Source organism: Hakea prostrata, chromosome 10 (assembly GCF_041222555.1).
Source record: "Hakea prostrata isolate BN-2017 chromosome 10, UWA_Hpros_2, whole genome shotgun sequence".
Taxonomy (NCBI): domain Eukaryota; kingdom Viridiplantae; phylum Streptophyta; class Magnoliopsida; order Proteales; family Proteaceae; genus Hakea; species Hakea prostrata.
In genome coordinates, this window is record NC_142609.1 from 48,797,693 (window position 1) to 48,820,375 (window position 22,683).

The window sequence follows — 22,683 nt, forward strand, 5'->3', positions numbered from 1 at the left end:
TCATTATTGCAAACAGATGGTATGGTTAAACACTCTGGAACTCGTAACTGCACAAACTTGACTACTGTGTTTTTTTGTAATCTGAGTGATCGAAACGTTGGAATTCCGGAGAGAAGCGACGCCGGAAAATGCAGAATCAGGAAGAGATACGAAATCTTCCAATTGATATAGCTTTTGCTCGTCTTGGAGGTATCGTTTAATTCGAACCCTAGTTATATTTGTCTCCCTCTTCAATGAGATCTCCTGCTCTTCATTTATTATTTCGAATTAGAATTAGAAATGGTATTGTTTTGGATTTGTAGATTATCATTTTTTTTAACGTTTATACTGTTATTGTATTGAAGAATGGTTGGTCGATCGAAAGAGAATTCCTGCCGATTGGCGAAAACGACTTGCTGCGGTTAGAGCTCGGATTTCGTCGGCTTTCAAATCCTTGCCGAAGGATGTTGATCCTTATTTCCAGACTCTCGATCCAGAAGGTTAGTATTGACTTGGATCTTTCTGTGGTTTTTTTGGTTCGTTCTCCTGTGGAAAATGATTTAGGGATGATGAATTTGTGATATTTTGTCACCATTAGATAGTGTAGTTTGTTTGTCGAATATATGAAATTGATAAATGAGATGAAAAGTGGTCGTGAAACAAAGGAGGAAATTAAGTCACAATTTTATATAGATGGTTAACGGCCCCGGAAGCAAAAAAGTCCAGAATTTAGTGACTTAAATTGGGAATGGTTTTTTTCATTTGTTTGTGATGAATTAATCCTTGTAAAAATAGCTGAGTGAGTCAATATGTGTTATTTTAGAAACAAGCAGTTACGTCTAAACTCCAGTTGAGTCTGTGGTGGAGGACAACTTCCCAAGGAAGTTCTTGGTAAACATTATAGTATTAATTGCTGGTGAGAATTTCAACCATGTACATGTTTTTGGAAAATGCAGTCTTATGTAGTTATGTCCAGTTGATGGTATCTAGGGATTAAAAAATGTTACCTTCCCTATTCTCTCTAAATAGGTATTGTTGAATTGTCACATGAAATATATAAAGTAACATATGCATTGCTTGCTAGTGGTTCTGTTTGGCTGAAATTAGGAGAAAATACTTTGTGGATTTGTTTGATTTTGTAGAGAATATAAGAATATCGATGTGTTTGCGATAAAATTTGCCTAAATTTTCTGTTTGGAGAGCCTATGTGATTCTGGTCTTTGAACTATGGAAACAATAAATTGTTTTGAATGATATTGGAGGGAAATATTTTCCAAAGCACACAACTAAAAGAGCAGTTCTTTGCTTTACACCGAGATTAGATATTGTTGCCTTAGGTGAATAAACCATGTGATTATCATAAGATTTATGTTCATATGCCTTTGGGCTATTTCTCTCCCACCCAACCCAACCCCCGTGCGTTTAGTCATTTTTAATCATGTGCGCAGTGATAAGGGACGGGCCTTGGTGCAGTGGTCGGTGGACCAATATTCTAGCTTGAGGTCGAGGTATCGAGACAGCCCCTCAGCAAATGCTTGTGTGGAAGCCTTCGGCACCGGGTTCACCCATTTCATATTTACAGTGCTGCTGTGAAAACTGTAAAAAGGATTGATCAATATGCTTGTTGTTTTTCATTTTTTTCCCCCAAATTTTTTGGTCGTTATTAAGTGAAATCACTTCCGCTATGGACTTCTACAGTGGGGCTCTAAGATTCAGTTTTCCCTCTATATATTCTCTGTGTTTGTTTGTTGTTGTAAAATTCTATATGCTATATTATCAAAACGCATGTGAATTTAACTTTCTGATTTGTATAGAATGCTAGAATAGTCACTCAAACATTTAATTGAATTTATCTGTAGGAAAAACATATAATTGATATTCAAAGACATGAGTTTATATTGCTAAGTGATTTCTTTTATCATTATTATCATTCTGTCTGATCATGCTTACTGGTTTCAGTTATTGGGTATATGGAGGCAAAACAAATTCGTGACAGCTTGCTGAAGTCAACTCCAGAAAGCCGGAATATTTTTGGCCGGCTATCAGGTTCTGCTGTAAGACCTACAATTTGATCATGCTGCACCATCCTGTCCCACTGCTAGTTCATTTCCCACATGCCCCTTCCCCATCTGTGGCATCTCTTCCTCCTCCTCCTCTTTAATTTGATTACATTGTTCATCAATCTTCTGATAGGGTGATTGGGAGGCCATTGTCCAAGCTTTTGAGAAGGATCACATTTATCTGGGCGAAGCTGCCCAGATTATGGTCCAGAATGTTAACTATGAGATGTAAGTCCATTCTTTTGTAGACTTGCATACATGCTTCATGTATGGTGTAAGGTATCATGGATATATGTTATCATATTGATTATTGATCAGTACACCGGATGTTTTGAAGTCCATATCAGAAAAAGCAAGTGCAGAAGATTCAGCAACAACTTGCAGAGGTAGAGCGTAAGGATGCTGATATAAAAAGGAGTGCTGCTTTATCAGCAGCTAAATATGTAGAAGCCTGTCAAGAGCTCGGATTGCAGGTTGGGAGATTTGGGCTTTACATGAAGGGAACTTTTAACAGGAACCATATTGAACTATAAGTATCCTTGTCTCATTCCACAGGGCAAAAACGTAAGATTGGAACTTCTGGAAACTGCAAAATCACTTCCAGTTACATTCAACAAGTTTTTGGAAGTCATAAATGGTGATACTGTTTCGCAGGCCGTTGAATATTACTCAAATTTTGTTAGAGATGCTCATACAGAAAAGGAGGTAAAGATTGTGAGTGCCCTAAGTTTTGAGTTTGTAAGGAGGTTACTTTATGACTGGGGTGGCTGCCAAACCATAGTTCCTTGTGTTTTGAAATTCCTTCTACTCTTCTATGCTTCAGTATACATAGTGAATTGTAATGCTTCACCATCTATCATATAGCTACATCCATGTACTAGCGTATGGTAGATATGGTAGATATTGGAGTGTAAAAACTTCTCTAGGCCTAGTAAAGTGTATGTTTTGTCTTTCTGAAATGCAAATTACATTGATACTTGGGTGAATAAATAATTCAGTTTATCCATGTGACTGCAGAGAACTTCAGAGGCGGTGATACCAAATTTGAGAGACCTTAGGGAAAATCCCATATCACTTGCAATATCTGTAGGGCCTGATGTCATTGATTCTGCAAAAGATAATTCAAACTTGAATCAATCTTCTCTTGACAGCCAAGAAAATGTTCCTGCAGTGGATCTTGGAACAGATAATATTGATTGGGATATTTCTGTTGACAGCTCTCAGATTGATTGGGACATTAAGATGGAAGAAGAAACAGATGAAAATGGCAATGGATTGGGTCCATATGAGATGATAGATGCTAGTGATGCCTTAGAGGATTCATTATCAAGTAGCATTGTGGAAGCTGATCAGCATTTGTTGAGCAAAGCAGAAGATGGCCTTGTCCCAGAGATCTCTGCGTCAGAGATATCTTGGGATATTAATGTTGAAAACCCTCAAGTTGATGTGCTTGAAGATTCTGTTCCTCCGAATACAGGCCTGAGAATTCATCAGTTAGGTACGGATGCATTGGTGCAAAGCCAGGAAAGTATGGAAGAAAGAAGCCGACTTCTGGAGACTGAGTACAGAAATAAGATTCTTGATGATCTCTTTGAGGTATTTGCTTGTTCTTTATGTATTTAGTTCTCTCATTTTATTTGTACTCCAGTTACTGGATGCCTGTATGGGGACTGCCATACTTCTTATCTGAGAATGAAATCCATTTGTGTTACTAAGTACTTGAAGATAAATATGGTACTTCATAGAACAATTTAATGATTTGGTATGCATTGCATGACATAGTTACATATCCTCTTTGTCATCGTATGTTCCTATGATCATGTTCTTGGCCTAACTTCAAACTCCTTTGTTATCCCTCATGGACGGGTACACTGTTTGAATTGATGTTAGAGTTTCGTTTGCAGATCAAAGCATTTCTAAATCAACGAGTTATGGAGCTGAGCAATGAGGAAACGTCATCGTTACAACATCAAGTCCAAGCAGTTGCACCTTTTGTACTGCAACAATATACTTCTGATATCATCAAGAAAATGCTTTCAGATATTTCCTTGGCAATTTCGATGCTTACAGACAGGAAAACACGAGATTTGATCATGATTCTCAACTCCAAAAGGTATGGTTTAGACTAAAGTTTTTATGTACTTATCTCTCATCGAACTTCAATGGTTTGTTTTTAAAATAGGCATTTTCTTAAGTTTTACATGCCTTCTGCTTGACATTGTGATACAATGATGGCGAGTATTTCCTTGATATGACGAATTACTCTCTCAGATGTCCATCTTTACGAGGATGGAAAATTGATCTAATTTTTTTAGACGATACAACTTACATTGCAATGTTTTGTTACATCAACCTTACACGGTTCTCTTTTGTCATCAGGACACACCCACCCACCACCAACCTACCTTACCCTGGGACCCCCATGGGGTAGGGGTGGGGATTGTATGTTTTTTCCTTGATCTCATCTTGTTCCTCATCATCTGCATCTTGTTGGTAATGTAAACATAAAACGGAAATTCTAGCCCCAGGTAGGATCAAATAGAGAACTCTCCAATAGACAAGAAATTATTTTAGAGAACCAAGAGAAAAACAGGAACTCAAATGAGATTGATTTGAATAAAATTAAATTTAGGGTTGAGATGATGGAAGGGGATGGGGAAATAGGAAAGCAAATGGGTTTGGCTATCTCAGCCTGGATATTTACCCATCCTGAACTCACGTTTTTGCAGTAGCTCAAGTCAATATTTCATTTATCAAATGCATGTACATTGCTAGCTTTCTTTACACTAAAAAGGAAAAGTCTTACCCAAACCTTAAGCTAATAAGGTATCCTAAATTGACTAGCAAGGTAAAATAATGAAGGTTATAAACTCAAAATAGGATTTTAACTCAACTAGAAGTAAATCCCGTTTTCTGTTTTCTACCCATATATTTAGGCTCATTAGATTGGTTGGTTACGAAGTAACCCACAAGATCAAAGGCCCAAACTAAAAACCCAAGCCAGGAGGTTTATTTCCACTAGAGTAAGCCCTATAAGTGAGTTTTCTACATGAGGTGGTGGTTGTATTCCTTGAGATGCTGCCTGCCCCAAAGCCTATTTTCTATACGAAAAATGGCAAACATGGTGCCAAAGGCTTCCACACAAGCAGAGTCCGGCACTCAATTTTCATAACACAGCCTTAACCCAATAATTTTTTGTTGAGATACTGTTTTGATACCTTGACCTCAGGCTGCAAATGTTGTCACTGACCATTGTGCCAAGTTCTGACCTTATATCTATAAATTAATGTACAATATATACAATTCAGTTCCAACTCTCCTCTATATTCTTTGTACCAACTCTTCCAAATTCCTTCAAGGAGACAACCCAATATAACAAAATTAACATTTCAAAAATCAGAATTTGGTCGGTTGAATATTGCGATTAATCCTGATTCTTCAGATTTAACGTGACTGATTCCTGGTTCAAATCCTTAAAAAGGCCAAGTGTTCAGATCTGAGGGCCAAGCCTACTGCTTTGGAGACTGATATGATCTCCAAGTCCATGTTTTAAATCCTTGACCAAAATGGAATGAATATTTGAGATATTTGTGACAGCCTACTCTTTCTATGGAATTTTCTTCTTTTGGTTTTATTTTAATTATTATTGTATTATTCTTAAGGTTGTCTTTTGGTGTTTCTATTTTGCTCTACAAATATAAATGTTACTGTTCCAACTTTTTTGTGCTGCGTCTAACTCAAGTTTTCCACCTGAATTTCAGATTCTTGGACAGATTAGTGAGCACATTGGAGGATAAGAAGCGCCATGAAGTGAAATTGAAAGAAAGCTTGCAGGATTTGTCGACAAGACGCATGGAGCTGCATAATGCATTATCTTCTTCATGGCCAAAGCAAGTGAGTATTATGTCTTCTATGACCAACCTTAAATATGGGTACATATAAAGGATGTATTCAAGTGTCAATGTTTAGTTTCACTCTCTTTGTATAGCGTATTTCCCATACTAGGTTTAATATACAGAAAGTGTCTCTCACCTCACTGGTGCTGGGACCTGACTCATTGAATAGTCATTTGCAGAAGGTATATTCAAAAAGAAAAGAGAACAGGAATGTGCATATGCAAATTTGTAGTTTGAATCAGTCATTTTTCTTCTATAGTGCTTAATGCGTCATCTTCTTCAACTATATCTTCCACGATTGACTTTTCAATGTGATGCTCTTTCTGGAAATAGACAACTTGAGTCCCCAAAAGATTAAAAAATATTTTGTGCATTCTCAGAAAAGGAGGAGAAAAAAAGAAAAAAAAAAAAAAAAAGATGAGAAATCTTGGTTGCTTTGGCCAGGTTTAATATATAAAAGGTCTTTCTCACCACACTGGTGCTGGGACCCTGACTCTCATAGTAGTATGATCTATTCCAAAAACAAAAGAGAACAGGAATGTGCATCTGCAATTTTGTACTTTGGATCGGTCATTTTTCTTGTATAATGTTTCCATTGATTCTTTATTATTCTGTCCATTTTCCTAAACTACTTTTTTTGAAGGTTTAGTTTAATTTAGTTTAAGTTGAAAACTGGCCTATGATTAAAACTTTTCAAAATGCTCTCCTTCCTATGTTGCAGGAAGCCGCACTTGCAAAAACTAGGGAACTGAAGAAACTTTGCGAGAGTACAATTTCATCCATGTTTGATGGGAGGCCTGTCAATATTATTGGGGAAATTAATGCCTTGTTGAGTAGTGGTATAAGCATATGATTTTTTTCCCTTCTTCTTGCCTTAGTAACTGATTGGAACTAAATAAGTTATTTGGTTCAATATTCTCAGATTGTACTATTAGACTAACATCTTATAAGGAAAGCTTTTATTTGCAGGGTTTGTATAAGTACTGACTTAAAGTTCTGTTGCTTTTGCCTCACAAGTTCTGTCCTGGTGATAATTTCAAGCCACTGATCATCTCTTTCCAGATTCAGAAGTAACCCCAAACACATCTAATCCCAGTCTAAGCTTCCTCAGCCATTTCATTTAGTTTCATGACACAACGTGGCTGTGATTGGCAATGTACTCAACTCCATCTCAGCTTACTAAGTATTTGTCAACTCCTCCTGAGTTCAATTCTTGCTGTCAGTCATCCAAGTTTTTAAGTAAAGAACAAAGAGTTGCTTGAGGCCTTGGGTACCAAGTGCTTGCATCTAATGTCCAGGGGAAATTTGGATTCTGGACGAGAAATTCTGTCCATGTTGGTGATTACCTTCGCCAAAACTCAGCAAATATCAAGCCTACTAGTATATACTCAGGACAACTTTTGCTACCCTATGGAGACTTTAGTTAACCGAAGAAACCCTAAACAAAGCTGTAATGATGAAGAAATGGTGCATTTCCAGTAAATAAATTGATGGGGACATTCATTGTTAACATAAAAGAGTCTAATTTGTTATTACATGGGGTCCTAATATTCTTCCTTTCATCTTTGAAGAAAGTTCTTGAACCACTTTGCCGAATGTTTAGGGTATCTCTTCAGCCCATCTTTGTAATCTACATAGTTAAGACCATATCTAGTTGTGTATCCGTCAGCCCATGAGAAGTTATCCAACAATGCCCACACAAAGTATCCCCTTACATCCACTCCTTCCCTGTCAAAACACCAAAATGTGAAAATTTAAAACTGGAATGTAACCTGAAAAACAAGGAAATTTTTAATGGAGTGAGAGCTGACTCATACTCACTTGATAGCTCTTCGAAGGAACAAAAGATGGCGAAGATGATAGTCTATTCTCATATTGTCTTCCAGGGCTTCTTTCAGAGGTATTGTACTGTTGTTGAACTCAGATATTCCTATGAAAGGAAGAATATGGCATTGTAAGATACATGATGTTTAGGGTCTCTGTCAGTAATGCTTTTTGATGTCTCTGTTAGAAGTTACAGTTAATCCTAAAAAAGAAGAGAAATGCTTACCGTTCTCTGTAATATATATAACTGGGTTCTTGTATCTTCTCTTTGTGTAAAGCAACACATCTCGTATTCCTCTTGGGTACACATGGAGCCAAGCTGTAGCAGCCTATAAATGAAATACATCATTATCATAACTCATTATAATTCCAATTTAATTGAAGTAAGATCATGTAATTAGTTGACTAAAATATTATAGAGACTCACTCACCCTAGGACCAATGGGAATTCCATTTCTTTGTGCTGTAGACAAAATGTATACTTCAATTAGAACAGTGAATTCTTATGATAATTAATATTGAACTTGAATATGAAACTAGGGTTGCATCTGAACTACGTACTTGTTTGATTTACTCGAGCATCGGTTGAGTAGCTAGTGTTAAGCTGAGCGGAGAATGGAATAGCGGCGGCATAATTAGCGGTATAGTAATTCAATCCAAGGAAATCCATTGAACCCTTCACAAGTAGAGCTTGTTCTTTTGAGAATCTCGGTAGCCGATCTCCCACAAGTAACCTCATGCTTTCAGGATAGTCTCCATAGGTTAAGGGATGGATGAACCTGTAACACAAAATAAATTAAACACACAGAACCATAATATATATTTTCATAGCTTTCCCCCTTCCTCGTGTGATTGTGGGGTTAAGAGGAATGCCCCATTTTTGGGCTTACAAGGGGATTTTATAGCAGGCCAGATCCAAGTAGCCCATGAATCATGGTTTTAGAACTGGGCCTGGGTCTGGGCTTGGTTTGACATAGAAACAAAAAATTGACAAAAAGAGCAGATAATGCTGAGACCACTCACCATCCATACATGAAATCTATTGCTCGCTGGGCTGCCTCTCTGTTGGGCTTTGATTTGGAGATGGGCACCATCCAATGTAACACTAGTGTTATTCCAATTTTACCCTTTTGGGATTCCTGCAGTTCACACCAACATGCATCTACATTTCAAAACCCAACCAATCCAATCATGTTTTTCATAACACAGTTAAAAAGCGGAGGAAAGTCAGGCTGGCTAGGCTAGCTGAGTTTTGACTTCAGTGTCGTGCAATTAATGCGCAGCATTGTGCTGAGAATGGTCGAGATCAAGATCTTGATCGAGATTGAGATCTCGACTGTCCATTTCTCAAAACACACTTTGGGAAATAGACGGTCGAGATCGAAATCTTGGTCGAAATCGAGATTTCAACCGTTCGCTAATGCGCAACACCCAAGCAGTTTCCAGGCTAACTAGGTAGGCTAGTACCTCCTTTATATGTCTCTTTTTTGTATTCAGATCTTTATCCATTAGGGTAGAGGTTTGTACTCTTCTCATACCTTTTGACTACACATTAGGAAGATGTCCAGAATTATAACCCAATAATAATAATAATGGACCCCTTCTTAATGTATAGTAAAAAAGTGTGAAGAGTACATAAATCTCCTCCCGTTAAGGTAGAGAATCCAAACTTCCTTTCAGGGTAACGGAGGCACTTGGGCTACTAGCTTAGTTAGCTTATAGCCTATCACTAGTGTATTTATCCTTCTCCCAATGTTATTTTTCTTGGTCCATACGGTGAGTTGGAGACGAGAAGAAATTAAGGCTAGGGTTTAGATCTGTGTCATCCTCCAGTAGAGATCCTCTTCACTCGGGCGGATTGTCCCCCCCCCCCCCCCCCCCCCCCACATTCACAAAGGGCATGCCCATGTGTTGAGTGTAAGGAGATGGGAGGACATACACTTGGGGTGGAAAAGTAGGGTCCAAATTTAGTGCTATGCATTGTCCTGCCAATGGTCGAGATCGAAATATCGACCGTCCGTCGAGCCGGAAGGTCGAGATTTCAATCTCGACCATTGGCAAAAGATATTTTTGCGCAGCATTCAAGTCTGTCCTAGAAAAGTATCAGCACTCGTGGTCCTCACCTTGTACTTCTCTCTATATACTTTAACGGCAGCGGCATGGGCGAGAAGTTGGTGGTGCGTGACCACATAGGGCTCCGTTGAAGAATCTCCCACGCTACAATTTCTATTAAGCCATTTGGAACAGTGTCCCGGTGCATTGGTGCCCAAAGCATAACCAGCTCTGCTGAAGGCCCATGGCTCGTTTAAGGTGATCCAATGCTTCACACGATTACCAAATTCTTTGTAGCAAAGCTCTGCAAAATCCTTAAAATCATCGCTGCATGCATAATCATATACATTAGACCATATATGATTCTGAAACTCCCAACATGTAAATGTGCTCTAACCACTCAGCCATTTAATGATCAAACCATTCTCTAATTAAGTTGAATAATCAAACCAGCTTACTAAGAAGATTTATGCGATCACTTACACTATTTGTGGACTCAAAAAACCACCATACTCGTCTTCAAGAGCTTGTGGAAGATCCCAGTGAAAGAGTGTAACAAACGGTTGGATACCTTCAAAGAAATAATGATACAAGTTTGAGCTATGGATCAAAACAATTACAAAAATGAACTGATCAGTTCTTTGTCCAAGAGCATGGCATATGTTAATATTTTCTAATTCTACTTCCAGTTTGATTTTTTCTTATTCTGTGCTCCCCAAACATAGATTCATTTCATGGAAGAAAAAGAGAGACAGATTCAAATGTTTGTCCTCTCTCTTTTATAAATGTACAAACAAACAAAAAAATTACCATCTGATAGAAGCTCGTTGATGAGGTTATTGTAATAATTGATGCCTTCTTTGTTCACTCCCCTACTTAACTTCCCACCTGAGAATTCAAAATATTAGAAACAATGCTCACCTGACTCCAGATCTGCTGAAATTTCTGGTAAAAGATAACACAAGAAAAATAGAAAATACCCATGAAGAACTCATACCAGGTAGTATTCTAGACCATGAGATGGAAAACCTGTAAGCATCCATTCCCATTTCCTTTAGTTTTTGTACATCGACCTGTGTTCAATTCATTCATCTTAATGATATTTAGAAATTGTCCAAAAAAGTAAGATTAAAAAGAAATTTATCTCCCTTTGAGATGTTCTCAAATAAAAAACATTTTTCCAAAAGGAAGTTGTACACTCTTATCTATATGTCAATATAAATATCTTATAAATAGATTAGTTCAAGGGTCACTTTCTCTAGTGAAGTATAATTCTCATCGATCTATGTGATAGAAGACATCATAAATTATCCAAATGGCTACATTTTCAGCTTAAAGATCAGAACAAAAGACTCTGAAAATGGACCATTTAGATATCCACTAGTCTATGTGGTAGTACAATGATTTATGTCAGAATTCAAACCATATGCAATGAATTAAGCCATAATTAATGGGCCCCGGCCATCATTGTCACAAAGACAAATTAGATATCAAATGTAAACAACCATACCAAACAAATGCCAACCTTATTTTCTTTATTGGTAGTCAAATACCTTCCTTACTTTCTTTATTAGTAGTCAAATCCAACCTTCCTTCTGGTATAACATTCTAGACCATGGGATAGAGATTAATCTTAAATTATATTTTCCACGTGTGAATGTATGAGTGTGTAAGGTAAGAATGGAAAAAAGACAACATGAACAGAATCATTGAAGATAAGTTAAGGGACAGATCATACCTTGACAAGATGATAGGAATCAACAGCTACATCTCCATTGCTATGGTCTTTTATCTTTTCTGCCAAAACACACATCCCAATGAGTTAGCTTGTTTGTCATTTTTAGATAAATGAGTGCTTCTTCTTCTTCTTCTCTTTTCTTTCTTTTTTTCTATGTTTTTTTACTCTTTGGATTGAAATTTTGGATTTGGGAGCGAACAGCGCATGGTCTAGGTTTGATCTGGACCTTAAATTAAATATAGACGTAACTGTTCCGCTGCTCCCAAGTAAAATGCAGAAATTTTAAATATACGTTATTTTTTTATTGGTGAAGGACTTTTAGCTTTTTACATTGTTCTTAGGTTAGTTCAAAGAACAATGTAAAAGGCTTAAAAGGTTCAAACCTCAATTTTTAATCGCAAATGAGAATGCATACATATAGGACTTATAGTTTATTATAAGGTATTATGTGGAGCCAATTTTCTTTTAGAAGATCTCAGTCATGTGTTTTTTCTGGTTGCAAAAAGAGGGTTAGTGGCAACCTTGTGCCCCTTGCTATGTAATGTTTGGATTTTTGAAGACTTATGCAAGCATTAGTCATGAACTACCAACACAAGCACTTCCCCCTTCAGCATAGCCCCACAGAGGCCTAGTATAGTCCATAGAAGCCTATAGCAATCTTATTCCTAGCTCTTTTGGTCAAAGAGCACACAACTCTCAAAGCAAAGAACGGAGGAACAGGGAGTCTTGGGAATTTTATTATGTTCATTTCTGATAATGAAATGGACCATCTATTTATATATGAATGAATGACACTTGTCCATCAGTCATATCTAAAGATTGAAATTAAATTAAAATAAAATAAATTCTATCTTTTAAATCTTACTTCAACCTAGATGTGACTAATGAACAAGTGTTCTTCATCTAAAGAAATAGATGGTCCATTTCTTTGTCAAAATAGACATGATAAAATTCTTCCAGTCATATGTCACATTCAATTCATGTTGTCAGAATCACTTTAGGTTTTTGGGTAAAAAAACAAAGCATCTCAATAATAATTTCAGAAACGATCACATGGAATATCTCATCGTATCCACACAGTACAACTGATTCGATAGTTCTTGGAATCAAAAAGAAAAAGGTAGAGTCAGAACAAGTTCCTGGAATCTCATTCACATGGTCTGTAAAATCCAAAAATGGGAAAGGAAAAAAAAAAATTGTGTGGGACCCACACCTTTTTCTTGAATTCGCCAGTAAGTGACCCCCCACATTCATTAATAAAATTTTCCTGGAGAATTCTGGGATTAATTAATTGGAATTAGAAGCCACGCTCTCTCGTGCTCTAATTCACAAAAACCCAACGAGGAACCTCGCTGTCTCTCTGTCTCTTTCTCTTGTTTAACAACAAAACTGATGCTGGTGAACCACAAGGGAGGGCGTGTAAAACTCACAATTGGAAGACTCATTTTTCTATCAATCCGTGAGAATCTAATGAGGACATTTTGATTTTGGTTTTAGATGTGTAACTGGTGAATCTTCAAAGCCTGGCTTCACCAGTTTAGATTGATACAGACACCATGTACTCAATAGAGGATTTCAGATCAAGAAGTTGGTAGTTACTTACACGGTTAAGCATCCCACAATTGCCCTGGCTTTTGTTACTTCTACGGAAACACACAAGCTAACATTTTCATATTTCTTAATCAATTCATTCCTTCACGAGAGAGAGAGAGAGAGAGGGAAGAACCTGGATGTGTGTGAGTGAAAGTGTCCCAAATACTTGGGCTTCTACCACCTTCTCTTGCTGCACCTTCAAACTGACAAATGAAAACCCAATATAGTATAAGCAGATTTGAATGAGAGAGAGTAATTGGAATAGAGAAATTAACAAAGCTAGCTAGCTAGCTAGCTATATATGTTTAAAATATACGAATGAATGAAGATGATACTACCTGGTAGGAGGCAGACCCTGTTCCGAACACGAAACCCGCCGGAAAACTACTCCGGTTGATTGCAGATGAGTTCTGGTTTTGGGTGATAGCAGAACCACTTGAGATCAGAGAAGAGACCAACAGTTGGTTTAGAAAGCTCCATAACAAACCAAGAGAACGTTGGCTTCCCATTTTGGAATTGAAGAAGAGTGATTGGACTTGGTTCTCTTGAACATGTTTGGAGTATATATATATATAGGAATATAGAATCTTGATTGTGACACAGTTGGATAAGCTCATTAATTACATGTAGATAAAACTTGCTAACAAAGTTTTTTAACAAAATTTAAGCAGCCAAGCACGTGGAAATGTCTAAATGCCTCATTCTCAAAGTCTTGCCTTTAAAGTAGAAAGTAGTGTAAAGAGGATCATCAATGTAATGAGAGAAAAAAAATGATATTCAAAGTTTGAAAATGAATGTAGCTAGCTTAATCCATCCAAGAAGCTAGATAGCTAGAGAGCCCACTTCTTCTTTTTTTCTTCTTTTCAGACAAAAACCTGAAAAGCCTCTTTTCTTTTTAAGTTGACTGCATGAGGCGTGTGGGTCACCTAATACCTGCTACCATATATTACATATCCTTCATAGATGACATTCTTCATGGCAATTTGAACAAAAAAGTTTGCATGACCCAACACTTAGGCTTTGTTGACAAAGCTCATCCTTATTTTGTATGTCAGCTACATCGATCTTTGTACAGTTTGAAACAAGCCCCTCATGCTTGGTTTCACAAGTTAACAGAGTTCTTGATTCGTTCTAGTTTTACAGCATCCAAGACAGATCCATCTTTGTTCATATACAATCCTGAGGATTGAGTTCCATTGGTTGCACTTTTATATCGTATAGTAATCTATCTTTCCTTCTAAATAATCTTTGGTCCGGGTTATGGACCCACCGAGAACACGAAAAGAGAGCTAATAACCAGAGAAAGAGCCAATAATAAGGAACCCCTAAATAAATAATTTCCGAGAAGATATTGGGATATTAGAGAAGGAGGGATTCTTTTTGCCTTTCCTCCCATATTCCCCCATCCAGCGATGGGGGCTAATATTACAACACTTCCATCCAAGAGAAATGCATTTTTTCTTATAAATCTATTATAAAGAAAAGGTGTACCTCCATGGTGCAACAAGGATCTTGGATTCCAAGCTAAAAAGACCAACCTAACTAATAATTGAATTCAACCATTCAAACTCCTGTAGAGTTATACACATCCACCCTGCAAGTTTACAAAGATCTCATTAAAATGAAGCAACCAGTTAAATTGTTGTTCATGAAGATTAGCAAGATTAGCACTCTTATCCATTAAGAAATAATAGATTAGGCTTTCAGCAACAACCAAAGGAAAAAGACAACACAATTACTGTTATGCTTTCAGCAACAACCAAAGGAAAAAGACTACACAATTACTGTTATGCTTTCAGGAACAACCAAACACAGTATTAAGTTGAAGAAAGTCATTACTTGCCAACTTTATATATGAAATTAATTACACAAAAAAAAAATTTCACGCAGTTAGAGAAAGGATGGAGGGAGGACTGCAAAGTTATTTTCTTTGGATTCCTGCAGACAGAACTGTAAAGGATGGGAATTATTCATGTTCGGGTCCCATGCCCTATAAAGTCCCATCTTCCATGTGATGCAATAATCCATTACCTAGATGTGGCTCTGCTAGGGTCAATGTGTTGCTACGAGAGAAAAGGAGAGGGAGAAGACACAGGAGAAAAGAGAGCTTGATGGAGAAGCAAGGTGAGAACCATAAGGCCAAGAGATTGAATTCGGACAATACCTAGAGTGACCTAGGCCCACAAGGGCCACAACTTAAAATATAGAGCAAATTGCACGGGCACCCCAAAATGGAGGCCTTAAAGCACTGACACCCTACTTTATGTTTAAAAAATACACACACCCCAAAATTGAATTTTCATTGGATACATTAGTCCAATTTGTCACTGAAAACCATTAAATCACTATTTTTTTTTTACTTCATAATTTGACAAATTGGATAAATAGTTATTTAATGGTTTTCAGTGACAAATTGGACTAATGTATGCGCTTTTCAAAGATAAAGTGGGGGTGTGTGCTTTAAGGCCTCCATTTTAGGGGTACTAGTACAATTTGCTTTACAATATATTAACTCAAATTGCAACCACAGAGAAGTAAAGTAAATAACAAGACTTAAAACTTCCTCTTAAGACTTACTTCAACGTTGTTTCACAAAGGATACTTCTTACAAGACTTCATCAGAAATCCACTGATCAACATGGATGACATGGGATGTTCTGTTGATGAATCCAGGCATCACAAAGAGGACTTAATTAAAGCTCCCCTTCTCATTCTTACAAGCCACACACATTGCCTGGTTTATGGATTATGCTTGTCCATCAAGATCCAATATCAATGTGAACTTCTGATTTGTTTCTTTGATTCTTATGATCCCCCATTCCTTCTACTCCGATCAAGGGAATTCATGTTGTGGAGATTCATCTGAAACGTGCAGATTCTTAGATACTTAACTTTGGGAGTTGGTTTCTTGATGATCACTTACGCAACTTCTTTGAGTCAATCAAATCACATTCAATTAAAGGATAGAAGACGAGAAATTGTATAAAAGGATGAGAAATTTGTACAACATACACAACCAATGTGGAAAAACCATATGATGATGCTGTATTACCGTTCAACTCCAGAGGGAAGAAAAAACAGAACAACAACAAAGTGCCATCCAACTTCAAATTAGAATTCAAATGAAAGCAAGGCTTGTAAAGGAAGGAGAGCTTCTGAAGTGGCTGTCTGTAGTCAGGAAAGATCTCCCTGAAGCTCCAACGTGGCTTGTCAAGGGAGGAGAGCTTCTGAAGTGGCTGTCTGTAGTCAGGAAAGATTTCTCCGAAGGTTCGACATGGTTTGTCAAGGGAGGAGAGCTCCTGAAGCGGGTGTTAGTAGACAGGAAAGATCTCTCGGAAGCTTCAACATGGCTTGTCAAGGGAGAAATTCTGACAAAGGTATCATCAGCAGAAAGGAAAGATCTCTCCGAAGCTTCAACCTCATTACCATTAGCCACACTTCTTTCCCCAGTTCTGATCGATTGATCCAAGGATATCAAAGAATCCACAATTTCGGATATTGGTGGTCGGAATTCTGGGTCTGGCTGTTGAGTTGAGTCATGTGGACACACGTACATATCTTAATGTCCAAATCCAAAAAACTAACATTTAACAGATTCCACCACACTACCTCATCTATGAATATTCTATTAATGAATGATCTTACCTGAATACATCGGGAAATAATATCAGCAATTTGAAGCAGATCATTGGAAGAGAATGTTCTTTTAATTGTTGGATCAACCATCTCTTCCAAAGACTTGGTATCATGTAGGTGCAATACAGCCCATTTCGCTAAACATTGCTCCTCGTCTGCCCTGGAACTATAAGAAAGATTAGGAAAGGCCCATTATCAAAGGAAGTGACTAAAACAAATGAAGTGAATAAACCAAAAAAAAAAAGCGCACAAATCACACCTGTTAAAAGGCTTCCTTCCTGTCAAAATCTCTAAAAGCAAGACCCCATAAGCATAGATATCACTTTTCCTGTTATCTACTCTGGGTTGACCGTGCTCTGGTGCAACATATCCAGTACAGCTTATAGCCATTTCAGAAGCCTATTCAAAATGTGGGCAAAATTGTTCAGTTCACCCTCTTCCTGCAGTCTTAATAATTTGATCAGGAATATATTTGCTGGATTGAAATAATCTCTACCTTAAGTTTAACATTATTGCTAGTGAGAGGCCTCAGGATAGCCAGTCCACAGTCACAGAGACGAGGCATAAGCTCATCATCAAGCAAAACATTGGCAGCCTTCAAATTACAATGAGGGAAAGGAGGGAAGCATGTTGTATGTAAATAGCTGAACCCAAACAAAAAAAAAAAAGAAGGAAAGCCATCACAATCCAGAAAATGGTAAGTTAAAGAAAGCTATTGTCCCTCCTTCATGGCAAAGACAATCGACATGACCACTGAAAATACTTTTTGCTGGCTAGCAGGTAAATTTTGATAACATAGCCTAAAATTGTTGTATACCAAATATACAGACTTGACTTTAGTGGATGGAATTCTTACTCCAATGCCTGAGCTATACCAAGGGCAATCCGGACACGAAGGCTCCAAGGAAGAGGTTTGTAGGTGCCAGAATGCAGGACATCATCTAGTGACAAGTTTTGGATGTAGTCATAGACAAGAAGGTGGTGTCCATGCTCCATGCAATAGCCCAGAAGCGTTATAATGCTTGGGTGCTTTAGACGGGCCACTTTCCAAACTACATCAAGGAATTGTTCCTCTTCATGGAGAGACAGTGGCACTGTTTTGATGCTTTTCACAGCCAAAATCTGCAGAAAATCCACGAGTCCACTGAATTAGTAGATGATTCAAGCTATGAAAATTCTCCTAAACTTAACTAAAGAAAATATTCAGGCATCAAAATCATACTTTGCCATCAGGGAATTTCGCTTTATAAACAGAACCCAGTGATCCCTCCCCAAGAATGTTCTCATCATGGAAACCGTTAGTAGCAGCCTGAATCTCTACTAGGGTGTATCGTTTTGCGATTGGCAGGTTTCTGTTATATCCGGAGAAACTTATTCTACCAAGACCTTCAGTTCTGTTACGGCGACCAGAAAGTATGTGCCATGAATTAATCATAGGAGGAGAACTACTTGCTGAATTTTGTGAATTCATTTCTGGGGGATCAGAAGCAAAACGTGCTGCAAAAATGTTAAAACAGGGGAACTCATAAATAATTATTGTAGTGTGTAACAAATAAATAAATGATTGATTTGAATCCTTTGGGGCCTTTCAAATAAGTTCAACCTAGTACTACTGAATAACATGAAATCAGAAGGAAAAAAAATTCAGAATCACGAACAAGCATAGAAAAAATGATATTTCAAACTATTTGCTATTTTTAATTCATGATAATCAGTCTGAAAGTTAAAAATTCTGTAGTAACAGAGAAATCTGAGTCTTTGGTACATGATGATCCACATGAATAATTTTTTTCAGTAAATTTAAACAAGCGTAAAAACTGGTATGTTGTATCCCTGTGAGATATATAAAATGATTCACCAAGGACATTTACCTGCTGTTGTACTTATTGGAAGAGTGTCCAAAGAGCTATCATCTGTCTTCAAGCTTTTAAGTTTGCATGAATGTGATCGTTTGATGTGAAAGGCAACAACGAGAGCTGCACAAGTTGCAAGCAGAGTCCCTGCACCAACCATACAAGCAATTCCTCCAGGGCCTAATGTTTTGTGCTTTTGTCTGCTTCCTCTAACGTGAGGATAGTTTTCAGCAGCAGTTGATTGAGCAGTTGGAGGACCATTGATATACTGGTCAGTAGATAAATTGTCCCAAGGGAAATTCCATGGAGGATAGTTAGCTCCATATTGAAACATATTTTCCGCAATCCTGGAAAGAAGTAAAAGAAATAAATAATCATTGGACGCTTTGGTCTTCTAGTAAACGAATTTAAGTAACAAATCAGAATTTGAAAAATCTCACCACAGGTTTGGTATCAGTTGAAATTGCTTTGGTATAACACCACTAAATTGGTTATGTTGGATATTACTGAAATCCATAAAGTCAAATCAGAACTACAAAATGATGATAGTGTGAATAGATGTTCGCAGTTGAACTAAGAATTACCATAATTGAACCTACAGGTCAGAAAGTGGAAGATTGGCCAGAAAAACAACAGATCCTGTGAATTTGTTGTTCTGTAAGAACCTGTGAACCAAACATGAGGTTAAATCAATAAAACATGGAACACATGAACAAAATTAATTCAATTTATACCTCTATTTATCACTTACAGCTTCGTTAGATTAGTCAAATCTCCAAATGAGCTAGGGAGATCCCCAGTTAGATTATTGCAAGACAGATCCCTGAAATGAAAAACTCAAGGAGTAACTATACAATCAACAAGCATTACTAAATTCATAGATTTACTATGTTCAGCAGCCCCACAACCAATTCTTTTTTCTTTTTCTTTTTTTTTTAAATGCCACATAGAAAAAAATTGTCCACAGCAATAAGGTTCCCAAATACTTCACATGAATAATAGCTATGTACATATTTTGGCCCAACAATTCCTATATACATTAGATTTTATACATTAGTGTTCACCCTTCATCTATTAGTACTTCTCTTTCGTCAATCACCCACTTAACATAACGCTCCCTAGACTAAACATGGCAAGCAATGCAAAGATTTTTTTACCAACACAACTCCAACTGCACCCAAAATATGGTTTTAATAAGGATCACATCAGGGCAACACCATGAACTGAAAAATGCAATACCTAACTCAGGACAATTTCATTTACAAATCAAAGTCATTATGTACGATATTTAGAAATGTGGATTTAAGTATCAAATTGGTATATCAAAATTGGTGCATTAGGCTCCCGCTACTGCAATTTGTTCTCATATATATATATAGTCTGAGCATACATATCAAAGTAGCAGTCTAACGAAACCATACATTTGTCTGACATTCTGCAGATTAGTAAATATATTTCCTATTGGGCCACTCAAGGCATTATGGCTGAGATTCCTGCATTCACAGAGAGAGTATAAAAATTAAAATGAGAACAAAAGATCAAACAATCATAGAAATTCAAAAAGAAAACTAGATGAGTCGTAATACCAAAATCTGTAAATAGATTCATTCGACATGTTACTTACAGATGACGCAAACGTTTCATAGAATTCAGGGTGTAAGGTATAGACCCACTGAAATTGTTGCATGCCAAATTGCTGCATTAACAAAAGCAGGGAAAACAGTTTTGACTGAAAATAGTAAATAGACAGAGTATATGGTTTTAATTGAACACAGGAAACAAGAAATGAAAAACGCATCTTACAAATATGTTGTATTGGGAGGCATGGAGGAGGGGATTTCTCCCTGAATACTGTTTCCACTAACATCCCTAAATAAGAAATCCCAGAGAATTATCACATTAATTCGTTTCAAATAAACGATTTTATTATTGACAAGTGACACACTTCCACATAAGTGATAGATGCCAATATGTGAGTAAATGAACAAAATGATTATTACTACACTTCCACAAAACAAAATAAAGAGCACAATGACTCGGGAAGCACTTACAGTTCTTGCAAACTGAGAAGGTAGGAGAGTTCACCCCCGAGATACCCACCAAGCTGCAGCCCATGAAGATGACTACTTGAACAGAGCAGATAACAACTTAGTTTTGGAAAACTCAGAAATCAACAGCTAACAGGTAGACCAGTAAACATAGTCGAATTACATGAATATTACGGATGAACCAGAGCACGAGACTCCTTTCCATGATTCTTCACAAGGGTCTCCACCATCATGTTTCCAACCCTCCAGCTGTGGTGGGTAATTGAGCGCCCTGTACAGACCCTGCAGAGCTGCAGCTGCATGAGGAAAGAAGAGTTCAGCATCACGAATTGACTATGCAGAATCCACGTTTAACTATAATCTATTTGTTTTTGACAAACATGAGTGTTTTGAATACCTAGAAAAGCGGAATATCCAAATCCAAAAGAGTTAGTAGGTCTGTTCTCAAAATTGAGATGGTAGTCATTGCAGGGACTCTAAGATATCAGAGGGACTAGTCTAAGCTCCCCAGTTTTGATACAAAAAACATGAGTCTAAGCTCTCCAATTTGGTTTCCTGTCAGTAACTTCAACAATTAGCTCGTCCAAGTTGGATTGCCAGTCAACCACCCCCTTCCCTGATCACCTTTCACAAGGGCAATGGACGAAAACCACATTGTTCTGGGTAGGATAGTTATCGTGTGGCTAATATCAGATCCAACGACACAAAATCAGAAGATACAGAGAGGAGCTTTTCCCTACAGAAATTATCCAAAATTAGGGATGCAAAACCGAAAACAGATCTCGGAGTGAAGACCATTAGTAACAGACTTCTAATGGCGAGAAATCAAATATTTGCAAGAGATTAAAATCAGAATAGAAGGTTTAAAAGAAAACATACTGTCCAGTGGATCCGTAGTTGCAGAAATCGACGAAAACAGAGGTGTCAAGAGTAGATAAGCGCTGAGAGTGAACCACAGATTCACTCTTGCCATTTCTGCGAGAAGTAGAAATCACGAGATGACTTCTTTTTCGCCTGCAAATACACAGTATGTCAGATTGTTAGAAATAGACGTCAGATGCGAAAGGAATCTAAAAGAAATATGGAAAGCAAAAGAAATCACAAGAAACAGCTCCAAGAATTACATCAATTTGCTACAGAGAAATTAGAAAGCAGTAAAGGTAATCTCAAACATAGAAGATTTACAGGACAAGTTAATGAAGAAACAAAACTGGAAACTCCGAACTGCAATCCTGCCTGAACTAAAAGTTCCAGAAAGAGAAAACTAGCAATAATTCCAGAAGAAAGAACATAAAAGCTTACTTACTTGCAATTAGATCAGCGATAGATCGAAAAGATTCAAGAATTACAAGAAATCGCACTCGCGAGAGCGAGAGAGAGAGAGAGAGAACTGGTTTGCGATTCAATAGTTGAGTTCGTTCTTCTTTTTTGAAGTGAGACAAGTAAGTTACAGCAGGGCGGGAAAGTGTACGGAACAACTATAAAGCACGTTACATGATTCTACATGAACGGTATCGCCCAACGCTGTCAATGTCAAATGGTCCGGTTTTCGATTATTATTATAATAATTTTTATTCGTTCCAATTTCAATTTGATTGGTTCTCATGGTTTTGATTCTTGCCTAACTTGAGATCGAACCAGACCGACATATAAAGAAAAATCGACAAAAACCGGTCCAAATTTCTTGGTTTTACATTGTGAGATGGGAAAGTTGATGCTGTGCCCATTTCATAATCCATAACTAACCGAGTCTCGGTTCATTACCTGTTAGGGTATCTCACACTTTTCCACCACAGCTGACTGTGGGTCATCTCCCCTGACTGAAAGCAATCTGTGCTCCTCCGATGGCTTTATAGCCACAAGTACATGGCAACTCGATTTAAGAAAGTGGAATCCATCACATAGTCGAACATAAGATAAATATATAAACTTCGATTGATCCATCAAGTCTAGTCATACCGTAGTGTGGAAGCTACGACCCTACACCCCCTCCATAGACCGAGA

At 37.4% G+C, this 22,683-nt stretch overlaps 3 protein-coding genes across 5 annotated transcripts; 1 reads left to right on the top strand and 2 right to left on the bottom strand.

The window, feature by feature from the left end:
* On the top strand, positions 1-6,983 carry LOC149003668 (CDK5RAP3 protein homolog). Of its 2 annotated transcripts, none has more exons than XM_089138569.1 (10): positions 1-189; positions 345-479; positions 1,939-2,033; positions 2,173-2,267; positions 2,377-2,512; positions 2,595-2,753; positions 3,057-3,635; positions 3,944-4,152; positions 5,801-5,933; positions 6,657-6,983. In XM_089138569.1, the coding sequence occupies exons 1-10, from the start codon at positions 129-131 to the stop codon at positions 6,786-6,788; spliced, it is 1,734 nt and encodes a 577-aa protein (XP_088994695.1). In that variant the 5' UTR covers positions 1-128; the 3' UTR covers positions 6,789-6,983. The 2 variants fall into 2 exon arrangements, with proteins under 2 accessions (XP_088994695.1, XP_088994696.1); XM_089138570.1 differs by having other exon boundaries at positions 2,595-2,744; positions 6,657-6,977.
* Positions 6,984-7,389: 406 nt separating this feature from the next.
* On the bottom strand, positions 7,390-13,669 carry LOC149003669 (beta-glucosidase 12-like). The gene is made up of 13 exons (XM_089138571.1): positions 13,481-13,669; positions 13,276-13,345; positions 11,550-11,608; positions 10,809-10,884; positions 10,622-10,699; positions 10,295-10,382; positions 9,883-10,138; positions 8,783-8,898; positions 8,321-8,538; positions 8,191-8,222; positions 7,986-8,088; positions 7,757-7,865; positions 7,390-7,663 (listed from the first exon to the last, which is right to left on the bottom strand). Exons 1-13 carry the CDS (start codon positions 13,649-13,651, stop codon positions 7,495-7,497), a joined length of 1,545 nt encoding a protein of 514 aa, XP_088994697.1. The 5' UTR covers positions 13,652-13,669; the 3' UTR covers positions 7,390-7,494.
* A 1,956-nt stretch (positions 13,670-15,625) lies between these two features.
* SRF2 (STRUBBELIG-receptor family 2) lies at positions 15,626-22,070 on the bottom strand. 2 transcript variants are annotated; one of them, XM_089138568.1, is made up of 17 exons: positions 21,986-22,070; positions 21,559-21,693; positions 20,843-20,975; positions 20,683-20,754; positions 20,435-20,500; positions 20,256-20,327; positions 20,053-20,124; positions 19,383-19,454; positions 19,231-19,296; positions 19,072-19,137; positions 18,650-18,978; positions 18,001-18,275; positions 17,635-17,900; positions 17,275-17,422; positions 17,038-17,177; positions 16,788-16,938; positions 15,626-16,665 (listed from the first exon to the last, which is right to left on the bottom strand). In XM_089138568.1, exons 2-17 carry the CDS (start codon positions 21,650-21,652, stop codon positions 16,261-16,263), a joined length of 2,427 nt encoding a protein of 808 aa, XP_088994694.1. In that variant the 5' UTR covers positions 21,653-21,693; positions 21,986-22,070; the 3' UTR covers positions 15,626-16,260. The 2 variants fall into 2 exon arrangements, with proteins under 2 accessions (XP_088994694.1, XP_088994693.1); XM_089138567.1 differs by having other exon boundaries at positions 16,788-16,944.
* Between the last annotated feature and the right edge of the window lie 613 nt (positions 22,071-22,683).